This window comes from Meleagris gallopavo, chromosome 16 (genome assembly GCF_000146605.3).
Source record: "Meleagris gallopavo isolate NT-WF06-2002-E0010 breed Aviagen turkey brand Nicholas breeding stock chromosome 16, Turkey_5.1, whole genome shotgun sequence".
Classification (NCBI taxonomy): domain Eukaryota; kingdom Metazoa; phylum Chordata; class Aves; order Galliformes; family Phasianidae; genus Meleagris; species Meleagris gallopavo.
In genome coordinates, this window is record NC_015026.2 from 746,379 (window position 1) to 759,977 (window position 13,599).

The 13,599-nt window shown below is 42.1% G+C and overlaps 1 protein-coding gene across 1 annotated transcript in view; it reads left to right on the forward strand.

The window, feature by feature from the left end:
• LOC100543947 overlaps positions 1-13,599 on the forward strand; it is a 79,579-nt gene that overhangs the window by 18,534 nt on the left and 47,446 nt on the right. The window contains exons 8-10 of the mRNA XM_019620679.1: positions 4,000-4,191; positions 6,106-6,273; positions 10,475-10,669. Coding sequence (XP_019476224.1) covers positions 4,000-4,191; positions 6,106-6,273; positions 10,475-10,669 — 555 coding nt within the window. The remainder of the gene's footprint in view (positions 1-3,999; positions 4,192-6,105; positions 6,274-10,474; positions 10,670-13,599) is intronic.

The following is a 13,599-nucleotide window of genomic DNA, read 5'->3' on the forward strand; positions in this document are numbered from 1 at the left end:
CAAATGCTTTCCTCATTCTTATCCATTGCTTCCACTTTGCAACGATAAAGCAGTTCTTTGAATGGTTTCAGGGTTTATTCCACGACTTAATGTGGAATTTCAGATAATCTAGCAGATGGCATTGTCATCATTTTTCCATCCCCACAGAATGAAAATGAACAAACACATGATATTTCCAATATGTCTCCATTGAATGCAGGATTTTTTTAGACACCACGAAACAGTGTTATCTGCTTTGGTTTAGGGAGAGGGGCGGAAATGTGAAGTGTATCCTAACTATCTACTGTCCTACATTGACTCTATGGAAAATAGATGGGTAACCACACAATCAGCACGCTTGTGTTTTGTATTGTGAGCTCTGCCCACTGCAAAGCAGGAACATGCGATGCGAGAGCAATTTCAGCGCAAGAGCACAGAATTTTCATTAGAGAAATTAGCTGGAGCTGCTGAAGTACCTAGAAATCAGTTCACATTTACAAACGCACAGCAGATGTATCCTCTGGCAGAAGATTTCTGCAGTCAGTAATTTGCCATTCATCAGGGATTGCCTCTGAAATCTGTGATCCAAGCTAGGGTGCGGATGACATAGAAGGATAAATTTAGACATGGCTGAAAACAATTATTTTGAGTAAGCCTCCAGCCAATGAGAGTAAGATTCCTCCTATTCCTCCCCTTCCCCCTCATTCACCTCTTCCAGAGAAGAAGGAGGAGGCTTTGTAGGCATAACTTAACCTGTTTTGCATGCAGGGGATGCTTTGATTTAGCTCTTGCTGCTTACTGTAGGTCTTCTCAGCGTAGTAGGAGTACCTTTCGAAGGTGGTACCTTCCTTCAGCATTAGCATCAGTTTAGCTTGTATTGGAAAAGGTGCTAGAAGGGAAATGCTGAAGTTTTCTTTAGCTCCAAAAGCGAAACTGACTGTAAAAAGTTTGCTTCTCCCTGACCTGCCTTTCTGCTGGGAGATAACGCTCAGACTGGGTGAGCTGACTCTAATGAGAAATACTGATAGCTTTCTTAGATCTCTGAAATATCGAAGTGAACTTCCCAGCTGTGTGCTGTAGTGTGGTTTCCTGCAGCAGTTGGATGGCAACTCCTGGTGGTTGCTTTCAGCTCTGTGCCTAACTGGAAACCAGCAGCAAAGCCTGAGCTGCCCCTCGGTTATTCCACCCTCTAACAGCTTTGATGTTTCCCACTTTTAGGACAGCAGAGCTGTTTGTCCAATCCGGTACGGAAGCACAGAAAAAGCAATGCCAACTGGTCTTTTCAAAACCCATCAACAAAAGCATCATTTAACCAATTAGAGCTGTTTTATTAGAAACAAAATGACATTAATCTTGGCTGACAAACTTGCCTCTACTAAGCTTCAGCTTGCTGTGGTTATAAACAGCTCCAATTAAAAAAAAAAAAATAGAGATAAAATAGCACTTCTTAGATGATTGATCCCTTCAAGATGTCTCTTTTGAGGTTTTTTTTTTAATGATATAGTTTATTTTGGGGCTGTGCCTCCATGTGCATAAATTCAGCACTACTGTAGCTGCATGCTGCAAGATATGGGTATCCCTGAAGTACCTTGCAACTCATTTCACACTTCTTTTTGATGTGTGGCTTTGTGTTTTTTTTTTTTGGGGGGGGGGGATTATTTAAATCTTTATATAAAGTGACACGAAGAAGCACGCTGTTCTTTGGCTGCACGGTGTGCTGGCGTTGCTTCTTGCACTCTTCTCATACTAAGGTGGAAGAGGATGGAACTGAGCGTGAAGGGACATTTGGAAAATCAAGCTGAAGAGTTGTAAGCAGCAATATTGTAAACTGCAATTGCAAAAATCAAATAGCAAGCGCTTTGGAAATAGGAAATTTTATCTTATTTACTCCGTGGTAATTGCTGGTACTTGAGTGCCATCAGCTGCAAGCCTGCGTGTGATTGACAGCACAATTCTAGCCAGAGCAGCCAAAAATAGCCCAGGGTTTGAGTCATTTTTGTCTTTTTATAATCTAATACTGTCACAAAAGCCAGCGTAGTACGTAGAGAAATTGGACTCTCTTCACAGATAGACTAGTGTAATGGGTCTAATTGGCCAATGCTGAGGGAATACATATTAAGAAAGCACTTAATGTCACTGACTTAAGCAGTTCTTGCCTGCAGTTAGGTAGAATGAGCTCCTTTTCAGTTATTCGTTCATTAATATTTCTGCAATTAACTTTTATGCCTCGGTCCTTGCTGGAGTAGGGAGGCTGACAGAGGAAAGGGGAAGGAGCAGCAGCATTCAGAACCTCACTTGCTCTCAGAAGGAACCTTAATAAGCAGAGAACTGCAATTCTTAGTAAACTTCCTGACAAAATCAGCTGAGTCCCGTGCTGGTGGGCCAAGCAAATCTGGAATAGTTTGAAATTGCTGCTTAAGCATCAGTAGATACTGGTTTAATCTTTAGCTCTGGAGTTGCTGCCTGTCACTTATGGTGCTCCTAACGTGCTTGGTGAGGCAGGAAGGAGAAAGCATTCCTCCAATACAGAATGCAGAAGAAAGCCACGCTTTCCTGAAAATCTCCAACTTTCATTTCAAGCCTCTTTCTTGGAGAATTGTGGTGGTGTTTCCAAAGCCCCGTTAGCTCCTCAGGACGACATCAGTAATGAGATCTGCAGCATTGGAATATCTGTGACTATTAGTACTAATTGCAGTTTTCATTTGGTGCTTTCAAGTAGCACGGTGTCTGTGGCAGACACGTTAGCACTAAAATAACTGGGCAACACGGTAGGTCTGCTTGTGAACATTCTAATTCAGCATTCAAGTGGCTTTAATTGGATTTAGCTTATTTTGCTCCCAAAGTGAATTCAGGTAAATCAAATTAAGGTTAATTTGGCGTAAGGGTGTGGGCAGGCATCCTCATTAAGGGCTCCTTGGAGCACCTGAGAACACAACTGGCCAGCTGCTCCCCAGCACCCTTCTGCCCTCCCTGTGTTCTTGCTGTGCTCCCAGAACGGGATGCTTGCTGGTCTCACTCTGCGGTAGGTCGTTTCAGATGGATTTTGCTCACCTCCGTTAGCAGCTCAGTCCGTTGTGTTGACATGCAGGGAAACGTGCTCACGGTGCACTTTGCTGAGCCTGCAGTGGGGAGCGTAGCCTTCGTGTGATGCTGTGACAAGTAGCTGGGAAACGGTTAGGCCATAAACAGCTCCAGCTCTTTGTAAATGAGTACCTGCCATACCCGTAGAATGAATGCTCACAGGGTGCCTTGGGGAAGCCCTTAGGGTCCTTATTAAAGCATCATAAGTGTTGAGAAGCAATGCTCTTATGTATGCTGGAAATTAATTCTGATTTTGAGACCAGCTTCCTAATTTACAGGAGGAATGTTGGGGCAGCAGAACAGAGACAGAAATAGCAAACCAGCTAACAATTACAGCAGCAGCTACTGCATCTTTGGATGAAGAGCGGAGATCCCATAAACCATAATCTCACAACTCTAGCTTGGGGTTATTTGCTAAAGAATAGGTCCCAAAGGAGAGGGATTTGCGTCCTGAATAACCAAGTATCAATGTTAAAGTAGAGAAAAGAAATGAGTTCAGCTAAACGTAACATCATCTGTGAATGAGGCATGTTAGATGAAGCAGAAAATAATGGAAAAATTTGACACTTCTATCATGATTGTTTTGAAAGTGTTTCACTGATTAAAAAAAGTTAACACTGAATCTTAAAGAATGTAAAATAAATTTGATCGAGCTATATTCAGCTGTGACCACCGGGTCTTCCATTTGAGAAGCAGTATTAGTCTAAATGAAGACCCAGGTTACAGCTCTCCAAGAAAATCTGGGGTGTTCCAGAAAGTGTCCCTGATATAATGACCCACCTTCTATGGCTTCTGCTTCCTCCCTAATAAATGTCACTAGATATTAATTGCCCCTCTCCTGTGTTGACAACGACTTTAATTCCTCTGGGATAATGAATACAGTTCCAGTAATCCAAATTATACTCATTTTCTTTTTTTTATTTATTTTTTTTTTTACAGGAAACCTCTTATTTGCCAGTTGTTGACAGGTTGCCTGGACCGGACAGTATGAGAGATGAAGAGCTGCTGATGACTGTCTGGCTGTCGAGTTGTGGCCGGGTACCCAGAGATGAGAGCAGCGGGCGGATGCACAGCACTGCACCGAGAGCAGCTGCCTTCTACCGTGCCCTTGTGGCATGGCTTCTATCTCTGGTGAGTTCATGCAGTGACAGTGCACAAAAGAAGCTTCTGCGTGACAAAGGACGTGCTTTTCCCTCCAGTGGATAGGTTCTTGAAATTACCTTTTTCCAACAGCTGCAAAACAGCTGAGCAAAGGGGAAATTATGTCCTAACTTGCCTTAAAATGAGTAAACCAAGTTCCAGCTGGATCACACCTGTATTTTGCAAAGAACATGGTGCCGAAAGTAAAATTAAAAAGTAAATTTTTTTTTTTTTTTTTTTTAAGTTGGTGAGCTAAACTCAAAATAATCAGAAGCAACCAGTGAAAGCAGAGGACTAATTATTGTCCTCATCGAAACAATCATTTCTTTTGCTTTTCTCACAACTTCTCATTAAGAACAGATCCTTTCTGAAAGTCAAGGGAGCTGTTAGTGAGTGATGGTCTATTTCATCTTAATTGTCCTCTGGTTCACACCTTTTTCCCTTCCAAAGAAAACCCCTTTTCCTCACTTCTATTAATCTGTTGTTACTCTTTTCTTCTAGGGGAAGAAAAAAACAAACTTCTTTTTTTCCTTCCCCACCCTCCTTGGTTGCTGGCCTCATTCTTTTCCCTGGTTAAAGACACTGGTGTATCAATTCATGCACTCAAGGTAAATTTCACCCTGAGTGGACAGCATGCACGTGGCTTTTAAGTCACTTAAGCTCCACTTAAACACTATTAATTGTTAACGATGTTCACACTTCCATTAAAACTTTGCTATACCGTTCTGTAACTTTAGTTCAGTACTAATGGAAATTGCCACTTGAGCAGCCCCAGAGTCTGAATCTTCCATTCAGAAAATAGTTAGCTCATGACCAGCTGAAGTGTGAACTTTCTTCCCTTTACTCCCACATAAAAATCCTGAGCTCTGACTTGCAGCAGCTCTCTCCAAGCATGAAAGGGTATCTCAGCCTCCAGGGCTCAGTCTTGCTTACTGGACTGTAGGGTCAAATGTTGTGATGGACTTTGTGCCTCATACAAACTGGGATAAAAGCCACAAATTGATTTCATAGAATTGTAGCATATCCTGAGGTTCCCAAACAGCTGTTGGGTAGCGATGAGAATCTGCTTTTCTTTAATGAAAAAGAAGTTCAAGCATTTTAGACCCAATTCTTATCTGCACCTGTGTAATTCCACTGTCTTGCTGGTGTCCTGGCACGTGTAAATCAACATATCTTTATTGATTTTCTTGAAGATGTGTTGATTTCTAACAGTGGAGAACATAGTCTTCCAAACATAAGCATTCCCCAGTAGCAGAATTGCTATGGAAGTTCCTTTGCAAAACCAGTGTTCAAAGCAGTCAAGGACTTGGTAGTGCTATTAGGAGTGATGCCACTGCCTCAAGTCTATCTATGATGTGGTTTTACTGGATTGGGATGATAAGGGTTTGACTGTTAGTAATCACTTATATGAGTGATGAAGTCTTGTTCTAAAGCCTGTACCAGCTCCTCAGAATGATGTAATCAATTAGCATTGATTTTTTTGAATTAAGTTTGTATTATCTCATTACAGTTAATAAAGGCAGCACACAGCACCACTGTGACATGACTGGGCGGTGTTGACAGGAACTCTGTTCTCAGTTCTTGCTACACTTGGGAGGAAATGTAGGTTCTTCCTTTCACGTAGTGAAACTGGTGGAAGTTACAGTGTGCAAGTTATGGGAGTCCTTGTTGGTAAAATAAATCCTTTGACTTACTAAAGCCTACATTTATTCCTATTTAATTTGTTGTTATTGATTTTCCTATTGGCTGAACCTCAGCTAATCCACTAATCAAGCGAGGGTGCTCCCTGGATTATTATACATTATGTGGCTCTACTCAAAAGAATAGAGCAAGATAAGGGGGTTATCTCCAGCCTCTAAGTACAGCCATCTATAAAAATGAAGTTCTGTTCAAATGGATTTACAGGTACCTCCTGTGAAAATGGAAGGTGGACCCAAAGCTCCGTTTCAGGCAGTATGTCTACAGCAGGCCTGGCAGGAGGACGGATCGGCCCTGTCTGCTTGTGTAAGGCCAACAGATGAATCTCCAACCCAGCACTTGATGCTGATTAAAGAAAGGTTAAGGAAGATTAAAGTAAGGAGCATTTAAATGTGCTAGTCGTGCAGAACTGCCATAGGGTGTTACTACTACTTGTCACTAAGAACCAGGCTTGGGTGTGCCTATTTAAGCTCAAATCTCAGTGAGAAGGATAGAAAAGTGTAAATGCTGCTCTAAATTAGAATGAAGCCCAGTACTGTGGGAACTGAAGGACTGCTTGCAGCTAATTGCCCACTCAGGCTGTCCTTGGTTATGTGGTGCAGATGAGAAACCAGCTCTATACAGCAGAGTCTTTTGTTTCTGCTGCTCATTAACTGTTAACGTGTTTTTTGGTGGCTGTAACCTCATGGTGCAAAGATCTGCCTGGATCCAGAGGAGACCTATCTTTGACATGTATTATGCTTTGTGCTGTTATTTTTTAACCACGTGAAGAGTGTGACTTATGAGAGGGAATACTGTCCTGCTATTCAAGCTCCCAAGAGTCAGGGCCCAGAGAAAGGACCTGGGATCCTGTTCCTTCTGTCCTGCCAGACTACAGTGTCTGTCTTGCACAACAAAACACCAAGCTGAAAGGTCTAGCACAAGCTGAAATCTAGCATGTGTAGGTGGCACGTTGTAACATAAGGCATGTTGTGAGCTTGTGTCCTGAAAACAGGGGAGATTTGATGTAGCAACTCTGGGCCATAATCTGTTGGTTCTGTTTTTCATCAGAGCTAATTTGGACAAGACTGATTGTCTGAACATCGTGATGCATCCGGTTTGTTTTCCTCTTTAAATACTGCTTGTTAGGTACTGCCCTGAGACCTGCTGTGGCTTTGCTAATCCTGCCTGGTGCAGACACCTGCCCTATGTCGTATTGATGGGAGATATGCCAGGTGTATTTGGTGAGCAGTGAGCTTTGCATACCTGTGATCTCCCACAAGTCACTTGCATGAGTAATGTTCCTGTTACTGAATAAACTTACCCGAGATGCTTGCCAAGTGCTTTGTTGGGTATGCAAGTATCTCCCAGCTCACTCAAAGTAACCTTTGTAGCTTTGGCAAACTGGGGCTGGGTTTTCTATTCTTACCCAACATAATTCTTAAATGGAAGAAGAGGTATAAACATGTTTTAAAAACATGCTTAAGCTTCCTTTGTTCAGCTGCAGCAAGCATTCTTTGCTTGCAACTGTCTGCCTCTGAGCAGTGAAGGTTGAATTTCCCATGATGTATCATAAAGTATGACAGCTGTGGCTCCAGTGTCGCACAAGTAAATGATTGATGCTGGCAACAAATGTCATGATTAAAATACTACTGGAAAAAAAAAAAAAACAAGCCCAAAACAATAAGCAACTTTTCTGTCATTGCCCATCCATCTGTCGGAGAAAGCTGCAGGGCTAATGAGAGGGAGCACCCTGCTGGACTGGACAAGGGCTTGATGTTGGTTGCTGTCTAAGGTGACTGAGCTCAAGAAGCATTCTGTGAAACAAAGAAAATGGAGGAACAGAGACTGACCTGCCTTGTTGCTCTCTAATTTCAAATGGGGAGTTGGCCAAGGCATCAAAATTGTTGAGCACTGAGTGTGCTCAAAGTATGTATCCAGTGTCAAGTAATTGAACGATCTTCTGAAGCTGCAAGCTCAGGTTGCACCCAGCATTTGGTTGGAGCTGGGCAGGGTTGTATCACTGGTTGGCAGAATGAGCCACGTGGAGTTTCCAGTCCGTGTATAAATTGTAAATGCTGTTTTACTGCCCTGTTTACATTCATGGACAGTGCTGCTGAGTTCAGCTGCTATGGGGGCGAGGTGAATGTGCCACTCATTCAAATGGTGTTGCTCAAAGCAGGACTATGTGTAACTGAGGTTTTCTCTCATTAGAAGCTCTACTGGATGTCATTGTGATAACAATGGCTTTTGTCAGTTTTGCTTTCTTGAGGCATTTGTAAAGCTGCTGCTCTTTCCCCAACAGAGATTTAAGTTGATAGGAACAACAAAAGTCTTTCAGAAATGTCAGCCACAGCAGAGACAAACAGAAAACAACAGCAACTCGTTCTGTCTCCCCATGAACTGTTGTTGGAGAGAAACATGGCAGACTTCACTTTCCTCACACAGGTCTTCAGTCTTGTGCTGTACAGTTATTGTAGAATATTTTAATGGTTGAACTGGCTAACAAAATTCTTCTGTTGTGACACTTACTGGTTCTTGTTGTAGTTGTCTCTTATGGCACAGTGAGAACCAGTTACTTGGTTTACCTTCAAAATATGAATAGTCAGGAAAAATAACTGTTCCCAAGCATTCTTGATACATCTACCGATTAAAAGAATGCAGGGAAGTTTTAATTATGTTTTCTAGATTATGTAGGAAGACACGTCAAGTAGTGTCAATTTTAACCAATAGCATTATGACAAATTGATATTCTAATGTTTGCAACATGCAGAGTCCATTTTCAGTGCTGAAGATGGATGCTCACAGACTACATACAACATATTGGATGCAGATGTTTCCCCACTTGATGCTAGGAAAGAAATGTCCGACTTTGTGTCTCTGTATCTCACTGATAGCAGCAAAATGACAGTTGTCCATAGATTTTCTTCAGAATGCAATATGAATATGATTTTTACAGCAGGCATTGGGTTGCCAGTCTACAAGCCTGAGGACCTGTTTGAAGGTGAGGTTTCAGTTTCTGCAGCTTCCCTCACTGCTAATGCCTAGGCCTGATGTGACTGAACATCCTGAGTGCATCTTTCACACAATTATGAATTTACTAATGGTTTCTCAGAGAAAAAGCTGTCTTTAGAAGATCAGCTTTTGGCTTATTCAATTACGATGACGCCCATTCCTTTATCAAAGGTTTCTGCAAGGTTTTATTCAGCATATGTCATTCTGGGTGGTGTGTGTTTGTTTTCCTCTTGTTTATTTATTTAGTCTTCCTTCCAAACAACTGATGAAAATGAGGCAAATTAGAATATTCCTGCTTGTTTTTGGTTTCTTGGGTTGTTAGAACAAATGCTTATACGCTCACCTCTTGTGATTTCTGCATGCACATTGAGTTGTGTTTACAGGCATGTGTGATGGGAATCAGATTTGTCCAGAGAATGCTTTCTAAGAATCTGCTCAGCGTTCCCAGTTAGGCACGTTAGCACCACACACAGCAGCACGGTGCTCCTCTGCACACTTGGATCATTTGATGGCTCTGGTGGTTTGGAAGAGCTCATGATCTCCATCGCTGGATCTGGGGGCTTTTTTGCAGACCTTTACTGCCTGAGCTCTCCTTTCTAGCTGCTCTAATAGATGAGGTAGAAAAAATGCTTTGCATAATTGCTAATTCTGTTCATTTCTGATTGGGCCTCATTGAGGTCACATTTTGTTCTAATTAAGAACCAACTTGAAGGAACAAAGGGCTTAGAGGGGAGGTTAAATGATGGAAAAATGTAACAAAGCTGTGCAGTTTTCAATATTAATGCTATTATCAATCTTGAAAATATTTATTAATTTCAGGATTTTTAGTTTTTATCCTTATGAAACCCTTTGCAAATCAATGTTTTGTTGTTTGACTGCTTTATAGTCCTGCTTATGACGTTTCCTCCCTCTTCAATATGGTATATAAAGTGATTCAGAATAAGATTGGTGGGCTGACAGATGTCACAAGCCTGTTATTTTGTACCAGTCTTGCTACCAACTGAAGATTACTATTAACTCTCCCATCATCAACAATGATGGAGTTTTACAGCTGAGCAGTCTGAGTGTATCAAGGACTCTGATTAGCAGTGCTGCTAACCATCCACTCCCCTTCACCAGAGGGGTCTTAGAGACAAGTCTGCATGGAATCATGTCCCCAGCTCGTGGGGTGAGCCTTTCCATGCAGGCATGACTGACTCGTGTGGACAGCATTTGCTCTCAAGCTCCATCACCCAAGCAGTGGGTCAGAAACCCAAGCAGTGTCAGGGCCTTCAGTTCTGTCACTGGACGTGGAAGTGGAAACGTGATAGTTTTGCAGCAGAACTGTGGGAGGAGTGCATTTTCTGTGGGTAAGGGGCCAAGTTTAGAAGCTCTGGGTGTAGGGATGGAGGTTGTGATGGTTTGGGAGGATAGAAGTTAGATGAGGATTTGGGTTTGGAGGCACTGAAATGCAGTTGTATGGTAAATGCACGAGGTTGGGATTGTTGCAGACAGAAAGAGCTGCTGCAGGTTCATGGTGCAGCACAGAGCAGGAAGCCTCTGCTGCCATCACTGATGTATTTTAATTGCTGGTTTTTTGCAGACTAAAGAAGATCTCCAGGAAATATTCATTTTTTACCAGAAGATTTCTGAATTTCTATCCTTTATACGGCTTCCAGATGTTATCTGGTGGAGAGCAGAACTGTGCAGTTGCTTCCAAAGCCACCTGTATCCACTTCTTGCTGAAATTCCCTCTGCCCTGCTCGGTTACATCACTACTGTTAATCCTCATCCTCAGGTACTGTATACAAATGCTTGAATTTGATATTTGTTTTCCTTCCTGTGTCCAGTAGAATTTATCCTCCTGTGTTACAGATACTTTTGTTTGCTTTAGCTGAGGGCTTAAATCTCTTTGAAAATAAACGCTTGTAAGCAGTGTTGATTTTTTTCCACGAATGTGTATGAGATTACAAGGAGACAGCACTGTCTAAGATCAAGTGATTGAAATCGCCTGCCTAGAAGTGCCTGGAAGAACATTCACCACCTCATGCTATTCAGAAGTAGAATGAGCAACTTGTCACTTCTGTCAGCTTAGCAAATGCTCCATCAGAGGTATTCGAAGGAATGAACCGTTCCAGTAATTCATGTACTTTGGGCTAATTGGAGGAGCTAATTCCTCACGAGATATCAACCACTGTTATTAGAGCTCTATCCTGCATAGTTCAAACATTTGCACTAGGCTTTCAAAGAACCTGTAAATACTACCTGACTTCTATGCCTTTTGAAGAATTGTTCTACTTTCCCATGACATCATCAGCCTTGAGTTCATAATTTTTTTCCCAATGTTCCTACATCCTGAAAAAATCAGGAGATACAATTCTAGGTAATGGTAAAGACTGCAATTCTGGTTCACAACAAAGTTTAGTTCTGAAAATAATGTAGCACAAGAAGTTTCCAGTAATCCCCAAACCTGATTGAGATTGCTATTACAATGTGAGAATCGATGCCATAAAGCTTAGGAGCTTAGCAGTGCACTTAGCAATTTGCCTAAAGGTTTATCCCACTTCTGTGAAGGGAAAGGAGGCTTAATATTGTTGATTTGCAGTCACTGTAGCTTTCAAGTACAGGCAAGTGCAATAAAGCAAGCTGACGTACTTGTAAAAGATAAATCTGCTGTATACTTGTAAAGCATCATTTAAAACTGGGCTTTTATGCAAATCCCCTATTAGGGGAATTATAAATCATTAGAAGTTGAACAGCAAGATAGCTGGCACTTTCTGGAGGTGGATCTTTGCCTCGATGCCATTGAAAGTGGAAGTCAGTTTAAAGGCCACATTCTCTTTCTATGCACAAATGCTCCGTGCCACCCAGGTTTCCAGAGTGGTGTTATGCTGTGACCACTATGTATCGCAGCTGCTTAATAGATGTCGTGCAGTCAAATAGAAAGGCTGCCTTCTCTGAGCAAGGCGCAATGAGCCAGATTGTCAGCAGGCAGCAGCTAACCCTGATGTCTGCCCTGAAGCTTTACAAAGTGCTACCAACTGAGAATGTTCCCCAGCGGCATTAAAATACCACCAGTGTGAGTTCTGTACTGAAAATTCAGTATGGCGTTTTTAACTTCATTGCTTTGAAGACTTTGTTCAAGGCCTGTGATTATAGGTTTTTATTTTTATTTACTTATTTTGGGGTGATGTATACAAACCTGAATTGATCCAAGTACTCAATACTGGGTGTTGGGAAAGCAAGCAGTGAATGCCCAGATTGCTTCATGTGAACACAAGTCCTGAGGAGCGGAGGAAACAAATGGGTAAGGGAGGAGGGAAGAGGAGCATCAGGTAGAGCTGCTGTCTGCTTGTGTACTGACTAACTGTGTGTGGCTTTACAAGCAATTGATAGCAGTAATTGCAATTACATTTAAGCACTTTGTTAGAGTGTAAGCCAAGGTCTTGTTCTTAGCCAATTGTTCCAGTGTTTTTCTTCAGTCTGTTCTGAACCTGGAACAGGTTGCTTTTTTTTCTTGCTGTCTTTCTTTCAGGCTTTCTTATTAATACAGGATATACAGCCTATCAACCTGCAGTTATTGACTTTAGGTATGAAGAGTAAACTCATAGAGCATGAAAACCCCAGGTTAGGAATGACATCATCCTCATAGAAGACATTAACTGTGACATTCCTTGCCAGCAAAAAGAGAACTGTGCCAAAATGACATAGAAATACTTCTTGTTAAGCCTTTGAATGCAAACCTTAACCTTGGGGACACAGGAGGTGCATGGCCAGCACTGGTGCTCATGTGCCTCTTCTCATTTGTTTCAATGAGACACAGCTGTGTGCTAGGTTCTACTGTACTCTTCACAGTGTTCTGGACCCTGGGGCTCCTGCCCACAGGGTGCAGCCCTAACTCCTCCCAGCAGCATGTATATATTTGTATGTATATATACATGTATATCTAAGCTCCAGAGAAATGCTTCTGTTGTACTTCCTGGGGATTAGTTTCCTATGTGCTCCTTCTTCAGTTAGTTTCCCTCCTGACTTCCAACAAGGGTTGTTTTGTCTTCTTTTTTAGACAGGTCTACACAAAGTTCCCTCTTTGCTTTTCACTGAAGCAAAACTCTGTTATTATTATTATTTTAGGCAGTTTCGGCTAAGAATGGATAAGAATTCCAGAACTGGATCCAGGACACCAAATTTGCCTTGGTGTTGCAACTCGATGCTGTGAAAATCTTTACATGGCAGAGGCTGAACTAACAGGCAGTTTCATGTGTGGGTGAGGGCTTCCAAAATGTGCAGCAGCTCTTTCATATGGTATTTCTGTAACACAGATGCAAACTTATGGGATTTTCCTGCTGGCTGGCAAGTTGGTGGCACCTGTGTGTTACCAGAAGAGCTCTGCATGTAGGTCCACACAAGACTGAAACAGCAATGTTCTTCCACTACATGCTTGATGAGATTACAGATCACTGTTTCATGCTATGGCACGGGTTCATCACTTGTTACTTTGTGCATTTACGGCACCTAACGTGGACGTGGGTATGTTAGTCTTTGAAGACAGAGTGCAGGGCGTTTCAAAATGGCATTCCAGATCCACTGATGGTGACAGTGTGCACAAGGTGACCCTTCCAATTCAGGCACTCAGGTTAAATCCTTGCCTGGGATGTTCCAGCTCTAAATTGCACAGAAAGAGGGAAGCTGCTTGATGTGAAACTTCAGAGCCAGCAACAAATCTCCCAG